The following is an 11,381-nucleotide window of genomic DNA, read 5'->3' on the forward strand; positions in this document are numbered from 1 at the left end:
GCGTCTCCCTCACCCATCCACACACCATCTGGTTATGGGTCTCCAAACCTTTGTAGGGTTTAAGGTCTGCCGCTGTGTATGTGCTCTGCGAGAAAACCAGGTAGTAGACTAAATTGGGATATGCAACTGAAGGTAGAATCACTGGGTCGTTATGGATACAAGAAGAGGGAGCCAACTCGTAGGGATCTGCACCGCCAATAAACCATAATTTTTCAAAATGTCAAAACGCCTTTTCTTGTGGTCCAAGTCCTTCCCTAAATGCCTTTGCATCTTGGATGCTTTTCTGTTGTTTAGACATGTCTACATTCACTTAAAGTTTCCAAAGTGCACAATACTAAATTGCACTCCGTTAAGTTGTTTACACCGAATGCCTTCAATATGGCCGCCCATCCTGGTTACCGCCCAGAACGTCACGTCGGTAAAGACCCTCTATTCATTCAGCGAAGACAGTTCCTGTTCAAACCCTAGAAATTTCCTTGACAGATCCGATTCCCTCCTCTTCCTCCTCTGTAGGTGGAGTGGGCGCTCCCTATTAAAAAGCTCATCTTCAAAGAAACAAGAGGAAGGGACAAAATGATGACAGAAGTTTAAAATGTCAGAGCTTGACCATAGACAAACTGTTATATCACGTGCTCTGAAAGCAAGTGCAATGGAGAATATTGATTTCCAATAGCAAGCAGATGTCTGGCTGTGTTTTAAGCCTTTGTTGTTTAGTTTTAGTTCTTTTCCTGGAGAAAGGCAGCAATGTTGCTGCTGCCAAGGAATGTTCTGCGTTGTCTGGAGGGGATGTTATTCTTTAAACAATCTCAACACCCACATGTCTGTCTCCCTCAGACTAAATTGACCTTTGCTCCTTATTGCACTACTCCCAATGCGTTTTGCTAGACATGTAGCCTTTGAATTATTCTAGCAATCTTAAAAGAAGGATGATTATGGTTTCATAACACCATTTTATGTAACTGAATATCCCTACATTTTGGATGTGTGGCATCCCTTTGGTTCATATAAAAGCTTTGTGACCCATCTGGGATGCCGGTGGGGGGTGTCTTCGACATCACTGTTTTCTTTTGCCTTTCCAAACCAAACAAGCTCTCTCTGAAGGAAATCCAGGCAAATGCTAGGATGATAAACACCGGCAGTAGGATGTAGAGACACATATTGCAGCCAGGTCAGATTGGGTTTGTGGAAGAGTAGAAAGACGGGGATTTGGGCTTCTTCAAGGGGAGTAAACAAAACATAATGAGGAACAAGGGGGAGAAAAAAAGAAAATGCTGGGTGGTTTACTGGTAAGGAAATGGGGTCAGGTTTTTCCCACATAAACTTTGTGAGATACACATACATTGAAGTCTGCAGCTGGTTCTCATTCAGTGCTGTCAGAGACAAGCAACATCCTGTCTCAGATGTAAAACAATGATAAAGGTCTGCCACAGTTGGCATGGCATGACACTCTCACAGCCAGAATATCGGCGTGCATATGAGACACAATTCTCTGTAAGAGGCTATTCTATTCTAATTTCATTCGTAAACTGTGAGACGCAGCATGATAATAAGATAAATCCACTCATCCGTGTATTTGCTCGTCACACAAATCTCAGCTTGGAGTAAATAGATTGTAAATATTGAGCCTACAGTACTTGTGGTGAGTTTAGTCTCAGTCTGGGCAGACGTAAGCATCTGTGTTAAATTGACATGACTCAAAGAAAGGTCAGGTACTATGCTGTGCAGCTCCCAGCCTTTACTTTTAAAGTCTGTGTCCAAATAGTCATTTCATTTGTATGCTTGTGCGCAACATCAACAGCTTTGGTTGGATTTGTGATGCCACAGGATTCTGGATCAGCCCTGAAAAGTCGCACCAGGCTGTTTTACTGGGTTTCTCAACGACCTGTTGCTTGGCAAACAAAGAGAGACTTCTGCTTCAAACTGAGCTTTCCAAACTGAAAATAGATGTGTGAATACTGTCTTAGGGTGTATTTGATCTATTTTGTATGAAATGTAACTTTGCTTGATTAAGATTGAAAAGCTAAAATCCTCTCTGTTGTGCCCACATAAACTCTGAATACAAAGTATGCACTCCTGAAAAGAGGGTAAAACATTAAACATGATGCAAAACTAACGTACAAATATCCTTTGCAAATAGTCTGCATTTCATCACGGGATATCATACAAATGTTTCATCTTCTGCCTCTTTTATGTATGCGCCTCAGTCCCTGCAGGGCTGAGCTTACCTCATGCAGAGAGTAAATGAAAGCTAAATGATTGCAGGGCTCCTAAAGGAAAGATACCATTAGAGATTGCTGCAGAGACAAGAGACAGAAAGGCCTACATATGACTTGGCAGAGAAAAGCAACAGATGTCATTATGGCTGTACCAGTGGATGGCATCCCACTATGAATGTGCAGAGCGGCTGAAACTTAGTGTCTAATGATGTAGAAAAAAAACCCAGAGTGCAATGAAGAAGTCTGTTAAGAGTTTCGACATGTTACATCTCAGTCTGGTCTCATTATGACTTCTGTTTGTGTCTGCCCAGTTAATCCCTGGTAAAGCTGCACAACATTTGATTCTGTGTATAGCCACAAACTATAACTCTGCAATCAGAAATCAGAAATCAGAAATACTTTATTGATCCCCGAAGGGAAACTCTGTGTTGTAGTTGCACAAATATTATAAATAGAGTAGAAATACAAGAAATAAAGAAATATAAGAAATATAAGGAATTGGATATGTACGGTATTTACATAAAGGAATGTTATTATACATTATTTACATAATTAACATACTTAGTGTCTGGAAGTCACAAGCCTCCCAGATATGGCTCCAAGATTATTGTAAGTGTCCAAAGTGAGCAAACAATAGGAGGAAATGACACCACTCAATCAAAAAGAAGCTTTAATTGAAGCACATGTTTTTCCTACACAACCACATGTTAGAAATCAATGACTCCCACCTTAGTTTCCTTACAGCAAACAGTATTAAAAAATCCCCCATTGGGGAAACCTCTAGCTCACCCAGTAGAGTGTGCACCCTATGTAGGCTAAGTCCTTGACAATGGCTCGGGTTTGAATCCGACCCGTGTCCCTTTGCTGCATTTCGTCCCCCCTCTCTCTCTTAAAAATCACTATCATTAATTTGAGACATACAGTATGAATATGCAATATGCAGAGAAGATGCCAAAATGCATTCTTTCCTAACTATTCCTTTCATTTAATTAAACATGTACCTTGGAGTCTCATCCCTCTACTTATTATGCACCTTCAAAAATTACTTTACAGACATTTCTTCAGGTAAAATGCAACACCAATTACAGCGCATCTTAGTCGGATCTGCTAAATCCCTCAACACCAACTCAGATGGAAATCTGAGTAGGGTATATCTCCTTGTTCGCTGCGGCTCTCCTTCTAGATGAAATTGTGTTCTGAAACCCTTTTTCCTTTTTCACAGATTGAAGTGGAATCACAGTTTCATCTATGAAAGTCTCACTTCTCTTTCTCTCTGTTTCTGCAATGCCACTAAATGGCTAATGTACCACTAAAACCTTGCATTAAATATTATAAGTCATTCATTGAATGATGTGTTTAATTTGATGCACTTTTCTGTTGATTAGATCACCCTTCTGTCTTTGCACCTCAGATGTTGCACCAGACTTTCATTCTTACCGGGGATTTGACAATACAGGCCCTTTTCCCTGTGATTTTGCACTCTTTGGCCTATTCTGTTCTACAGTTATCATACAGTTATCCCTTTGACCTATGTTTTACTACTGGGGCCCACTATGATCTGGATAATGAGAAAATAATCCTGGGTATTCTTCTACTCCTGAAGGAATAACATTCATTTACCCTGCATAGAGCCACGGGAAATTAAGCCAATCCCCCATTGTTTTCCGTCTTTCTATAATGCAATTATGTTTTTTTTTTCCTTTGCTCTTGGGCCCTACACTATCACCCCACAGTATTTGTCTCTTACAGAACCAGCCCTGATCTAACTGTGTAACTACAATAGATCTAGTTCCAACAGTAATTCCTTCAAGGATTCCTTTCACAGCTAATCATATCTGTTTTTCCACAGGGAAGGCTTTCGAGATAACCTATATACGATTGAAATTCTACACCAGTCGGCCGGAGAGCTTCGCCATCTACAAGCGCACGGAAGTGGATGGGCCTTGGTTGCCTTACCAGTATTACAGTGCTTCTTGTAGGAAGACCTATGGGAAGGATGCTAAGGGTTACATACGCCCAGGAGATGATGAGAGGACTGCTTTATGTACAGATGAGTTCAGTGATATCTCTCCCCTCACGGGAGGAAACGTGGCTTTTTCCACCCTGGAGGGAAGGCCCAGTGCATACAACTTTGACCAAAGCGTGGTGTTGAAGGTGAGGTCACATTTTGTTTTGTATATTTATATGCATATATATTGCTATGGTTCTTTTTTCACATTTTGGTTTACATGGCTATTGTTAGCTCCACTCAAAGAGATTTTGCAATAATATCACTCACAACTAACACGCTTAATCTAACTATTCAGATTTTGAATTTTTTTTTAAAAGTAATTCATGCAAAATAAACATTTTCTTAAAAGAGTTAGGGTGCCCTGGTAGCTCACGTAGTTGAGCTAGAGACCTATGTACTAAGTCACAGTCCTTTAACGCAGAGGCCCGGGTTTGATTCCTGCTGCTCTCATCACATAGGCAACATGTTGTAACAGTGCCATGCTACAAAGGTTACCTGAACACCTCTTTAAACGTATACTTTTACACAAACAAACATACTGTAGCTATACACATTTACATGCATAACCTAAAGCCTTTTTCAAAACAGCTGAAGGGAATCTAATGTTAGCTCTGATTAACATTGATGAAGCTTCGAGAGGGCTGTGCTGAATTAATAGCAGCCTCCTGGGGGAGAGTCTGGGAGGGGTGGACACAGTAAAGTGTGGCTAAAAAAATGAATAAATAAAGCACTCAATGCAGCCACTTCTTTTTTCCATGTGTGCATCTGCTCCAGCATGTACTTTGCATGGCTACTTTAGTGAAATTATTTTCTCTTTATATATGTGTGTGTGTGTATGGATCTACTTTATTACTGAGGGCCTTTGCTGGCATGTGTGTGTTTATTTTTAAGTCTCAGCATTGCTTACAGTAAGTTCTTATCAACCACAATGCATTGTAAAAGTAACTTTGTCACAACAAATTAAGTAAATTGTTAATTAAAGCTGAGATGCTACAGGACCATCTACTGATGGAGGATACATTATGATGATACATGCAGTAATAATACCTCCAATTGGAAGCAGATTAAACATTTGTATGAGTGGCCAGAAATAGTAGATCAGGATATGAAATGAAGATGGTCCATCTTCAAAGAAAAGTGATGTTGGAAGCAGGCAAATCTCTATCTAAATTGTTGAATTATATATAGACTACAATCTGTTTTAAAATGAAAGTGCTGTACTGTTTGTACAGGAATGTGCATATTGACCAGGGAATGTGAAAATGTTTACAGTATGAAGTATAAAGAAAATGAAAATGTACAGAGATAAGGAAGGCAAACATTCTCTTTCAACGTCCTGTTTTTTTTTTACTTCACTTCACTGTGGAGTTTTTCAATATTAAACCAAGAACAGCATTCTGGATGACCAGCAGTTTATATGTTCATTCAAAATATGTTTGTGAAAAATGTGATTCAAGTGGCATTATGTGCCTCTTTTAAAAAGTTTTTGTTGTTGCAAATAAGTAGCATAAATACGCCAACTCCAAAATGCAGGATTTTTACAAGATGTGGACAGATACTTTAGGGCTTCCGTTGCCTGCGGGTTTTCCTTTTGCTTCTCTCCACTGTCCCTTACAGTGCTATCTGCATGTTACTATTTTTATTTCCCGTCTCTACAACAAAAACAACAAAAACCCGACCACATTTATATCAGGAACTACACTATATCCCATATGAGTCCACAGTCATGCCCCCCCTCATGTGAGCTAAGGAAAACATGTTCTTTGTTTGACCTTTCTCCTAAAATGTTGTGAGGATATAGGTCTGGCAATGCAAGACTACCACCTCTGTAAAGGAAGCTGTCCTCCTCCACATTGTTAAATAAGAAGAGTGAGGGTGTCTTTTGGAGGATGTGTGGAGGATATGCAGTGTAACCCTGCATAACCATAACCCGCTCCCAAAGAAAGTAACCATCTTCCAAAACATAATAAAGTAACAATGAAGGGATTTTTGGAGGATGTGTATAGCTCCGCCTCTGTTTTTTTGCAGTTTACGGTATATTAATCAATTTAAAGATGATTTAGCTCTAGCACATTCAAATCCCAATAGTTCACTCTTTCTTTTGAAGCTCAACTATGAAATATGTTGTACAGTGTTCAAAATCTCTAAAAGCAATGTTCAATGAAAAGCTGCTGAAGCAAACTGGAGCCTGACTCAGAGCAGATAAATAGCTTTTTGTCTGCCATCGCTAGTGTACTTGGATATTTTGTCATTCTCTTTCACAAGTTATAGTTAGTTTGTGAAAAAAAGCTGTTATATATAAGGAGGTTAGAGTTCAAATTAAATTGGGCTATAATTAACAAAAGCTACTTAGTCTTTAAATAATTACGTTTACAGAAACACACAGCACATGGGCTGATTCCAATAGTTTGTAACAGATTTTTTTTTTTTTTGACGATGATTTCAAAAGCAGTGTGATGCAGCTGACAAGCTGTTAGGGCTACATATGGTATCTTTGCCTTCACACATACCTTTAACCCACCCCCTGCCACCCTAACACACACAAATACTCTCTGGCAGATGTCTTCCCATAAAACCTCCCCTTCCATCAACCGGGGCCCTTTGAATGGGTAAGATCTCTGCAACCTCCTACTGAGTAGAAAGAGGCAGCTTTTCTCAAGTGTGATCCCATTTAAAACTGGGAAAACATGGAGGATGGAAAGACAGCAGTGGTTGAAGCCACATCAACTCTCAGGCATCCACTAAGCTGCACTGAGGAGCAGGATAAAGACATTTTCTCCTCATCTCTGCTATGTGAGGTCCCCTTGCGTCTACGAGTGAAAATAGAACTGAAATGCACCATTAGATTATCTTTAGTGTTGCTATGGGCAACATCAGTACAGCCGCATGAAAGAGGAATCTGCACGCAGGACAGGATTCGGTTCGTGATCTGAAAGTTCATTGAGTCTACTCTTATCTGTCTTGCTAGAACAACAAAGAAAGGAGAGTAAATGAAAAACATATATGTGTCTTAGCAAAAGCCACTTAACCCACTCTAAAGAAAAAAGAGCTCTCTAGAAGTTTCCACAAGCAGAAGGATGTTCTCCCTCCATCCCATTATTCTCTGCATGTGTGTATTACTTTGCTTCTTTCACCTCATGTGCTGGTAGCTGTACTTTTGTTGTGTGCAAAAGAGCAGTTATAAACTGCTTACAAGAAAAGGTAGCAGCAGCCTGGTTTTCTAGTTCAGAGATTATTAAACTGTCCTTTTGTGATTAATCTCTTCATACCAGTCTTCTACCACTGTGCTATTTTGTCATACCGTTCTGGACTCTGGGAGACTGGGACGATAACAAACTGGAGTCTAAGTTTGTAGGGCATACAGGATTGAGTCTGCTCTAACATTTTGTGAGGTGAGCATTATGTTTTCAGATGGAAATACATGATCCATGCATGAACAGAGCAAGAAATAAATACATCTTCTCACTATGAAAGGATTATGTGGGATTAAGGAATTAAGGGACTAAGGATTATGGGAAGGAGGCATGGGCAGAAACAGGTAGTCTGAGAGTAGTCAACAATAGCGTGATAGTAAGAAAGGGCATTATGGTTTAGGGTGGTGGACACTTTCCTTAATCTGTGATGACCTTGGTTCACTTATGAAAGAAAAAGAAAAGAACATTTATACGCCTACTTTTTTGCAAAACTTTAGTTTGTCTTTTTTGTCAGAAAACTTGCCCAAACTAACTGGACTGGGTAACTATTGATGCCAAATATAACTTCCACAGAAAAAATGTTTGTTTTGCTGTCACATTATTCAGTGGAGGTGGCATGCAATTCTCCAAAAACAAAGAATATTCAGAATATATTCCATTAACAGTTTCTACACTGCAAAGCCTAAAACAAGAGGAGAGCATTTTTGGTTTTAAGCATTTTCCTCAGTGTTTTCCCTATAAAAAAAACCTTCTTTTTTTTAATGCTCAAAGTAACGGCAAATTTTCATTGTGTTTTCCCTGTATTCATTCTGTAGCGACGCACTGCCAAGAGTCCACGAACGAGGCAACTGTCTGTGATTAGTTCAGGTCTGTATCAGGACAGTCGAGTGTGTAATCATCTAAACTGCTAAAGTTAAAAAAGGTGAAGTGAAGATAATGTCGATAGCCCAACGGTTACAAACAGGCTCAGTGGAAAATAGCATGCTGACGGTTTCAGTGTTTTTGTGTTTTTAGCTGAGCTGGACCAGATATTCGGTTAAAGATCGGTGATGCTGTTTTGCTTTCATTGTGCTCCGGGGAATTGGCTGGAAGTGATTTAGTGTAGCGTGAAGTGAGCACTCCACTGGACTCCTTTTTTTTAAAATAGCCTTTGAAATGCTAAATTGCTTGTAAGGAAATTACTGGTGTAACAGACTAACCAATTTCAAAAGTTGTTCATTTTAAATAAGCGGTGTGCGGTGGATCCTAATGCTGATGTGAAGAGTGGTTCATGTGGATTTTAAAGGTAAATGATAAATATGTTTTCATAATAATGAAGGAATATGCTGTTAATGTTCTACACAAGAAATTATCAAAATATCTTAGCCCAGCAGTGCCGTTGCTTTGGGGATGGCAATGTCGGTTGGTCGGTGTAAAACCTTTGTTCAGACTGAAATATCTCGTCAACTTTGACATGGATACGCACCCTTTACCGGTTGAACTTTTGAAAGACTTCAGTGACTTCAAATTAGAGTTTTCAGTGGCTCTAAACGCACTTAAATTGTAGCAACACAACACCTTTTCTTGTTCTGGCTTCGGAGATGGGGAATGCTGTTCCAATAATCACCCTCAAGACTCAGGGTATTGAACTGGTTTTGTTTTTTACACTTCAGAGAACTCATCCAAAAAGTTTGTTTATTTAGGATAGTTTGATTTCCAGGTGTGGTGGTCCCTCCGTCTAAAGCTCCAGCTTGTCCCTGTCAGCAGCATCACAGATTTAACTCTGTGAATGAGGAACAGCAACAGCAGCTTCTGATTTTGGTGTCTGTTCCTCACCCAGTCAACATCCCTGTGAATGTGATCATTCCTGTTCTATTCCTGTATGTGGAACCACTGTGAATAGCTGGATGGAAAAAAAAATCTATGAATGAATGCATTAGTAAGGGTGTGTCAACAGTACTGTGTTCTGTATAAAGATAACTAGGTTTAAATGCACATGCCCGCCTGAAGCTACTTCAATTCTACTGATGGTAGTATAGAAATAATTATTTACACTAAACGTCTTGTAAGATTATCTATCCCGGGACAAGAAATCTTTCCTGAGGTAAAATGTAACATACCATTACATAAATCTGTAGTATAAAGTCTTTGAGAATTTATTTTCTGTCTACAAAGTAATTAAGGTCACTATCAAAACGCAATATAAGATTTTATTTATTCAGATGTGTGAACTGCTGCAAAATATTTAATTTATTTAATTTCTTAACAACTTGATGTGTTTAATGCATCAGATTTAAGAACTACTGAAGTAAACATAAAACATTAATATTACTGAACGGTTTATTACTACTGAATACACAATATTATGGAATTATTGGCTGCTTAGCAATAGTAAAAATGCATTTAATGCAAAACAACAAATTACCATTTAGGCAGGTTATTATACAATCTTGCTTCAGTTAGAATTACATCTTTGTGTGTGCTGTTAAACTAGTTGCTGTTACTGCAGGTGTGCAACTTTTCATTTTAACAACTAGATGATTTCATTTTCATGGTGAGACCATGTAAAGAAAGACATAAGTGTGGGTGGGTGATCAGTGAGGAGGCCTTAGTTACATTAAAACCTGGCTACCAATGGCGTTGTCGGCTGTATTTCAGTATGCTTTGGATCGACCCACTGATTATAAAGCTGTGGGGGATCAATATAAGCCAAGAATACATAGATTGGGTGACAAATCTCTCAACAGACCTGCCAAACACTCCTTCACTCCACCTCTTCCTCTCTGTCTTCTTCTTAAACAAACACGATGAGAAGACCCATAATTGACAGTGATCTGTTCTCCCATTAAAATAAAAGGTGGATCAATTGCACCATTTCTTTCATTTAATCTCTCATTCCCCCTCTATTTTAAGGGTGATGGGACAAATGGGTGTTATGAGCAAAGAATAAAACCTTTGTCTTTCCGGTGGAATGTAAAAGAATATATTTCTCCATGCAGTGAATCATCAAAAAAAAGAATGATGGGGCATACTCTACTTTAATGGTGACATGCTGATTCCCACTTGAGCTACAAATACTAGAAAAGCAAGATGAAAATGAGCAACTCAATACAAGGGTTGGGATTGAGAGAAGCACTCAGAAAATATATTTCCCACAACAGCACTATTTCTCAAATATAAGATGATGGGCATAAAAAGGATGGAGGAGAGGGAAACAGGGAGGGAAGTACATGCAAGGTTATAATAGCTATTGGTGTTTAACAATAAATATAACCCCGTACACAAATTCAAAAAGCTTTTTTGTTTTCTGTAGTGTAAACAGAAAAATAGTTTACATTATTTTACCAGGGTTATCCTCTCGGTTGCATGCTTGTTAGTGCATACTGTATATTGGAAATAATAATAATAATAATAATAATTCAAATATATCAAACAGTCTGTTGACCAAGTGTAGATTTTACTTTCCTTTTGAAAGCTTGTAGACTAAGTTTGATCCCTTGTAGACAGGTCCAGCTGATCCTAGATACTGTCACCACCACAGCACTGCAGGCTGCTCTTGAATGCAGCATTTGTGGCTGCAGGGATTTCCAGGACATCTTGGTCCTACCCTCCCCAGAGCCTTTACTGCTGACCTCGTGCGACCGTTAGGGGCCGGTGGTGAAACCCACCTAAACAGTTCTGTCAGGTATTAGGGGGCAATGTGATGCACATATTCAAAAACCTAATTTCTACTTTATCCAATACTTTGGTTTATGCGGAGCAAATATTTTCCTTAAATATTGACATTGCCATCAGCCACAGCTTTTTGTTTAGTAAGAATTAGCAAATGTTAGCACAATAAATACAAACTACATTACACACACTATAAACTACATTGGTGAACGTGGTAAATGTGTCCTGCTTTACATCAGCATAGTCTCACATTGCCAGACCTATCTTCACAGCGCTGTGGAGGATGGTCTGGCTAGTCCACACAGCATT

At 39.1% G+C, this 11,381-nt stretch overlaps 1 protein-coding gene across 1 annotated transcript in view; it reads left to right on the forward strand.

Annotated features, from left to right (window-relative positions):
* lamc3 (laminin, gamma 3) overlaps positions 1-11,381 on the forward strand; it is a 98,990-nt gene that overhangs the window by 6,149 nt on the left and 81,460 nt on the right. Inside the window, exon 2 of the mRNA XM_032539737.1 lies at positions 4,066-4,370. Within this exon, the coding sequence (XP_032395628.1) occupies positions 4,066-4,370 (305 nt within the window). The remainder of the gene's footprint in view (positions 1-4,065; positions 4,371-11,381) is intronic.

Source organism: Etheostoma spectabile, chromosome 16 (genome assembly GCF_008692095.1).
Source record: "Etheostoma spectabile isolate EspeVRDwgs_2016 chromosome 16, UIUC_Espe_1.0, whole genome shotgun sequence".
NCBI classification, from domain to species: domain Eukaryota; kingdom Metazoa; phylum Chordata; class Actinopteri; order Perciformes; family Percidae; genus Etheostoma; species Etheostoma spectabile.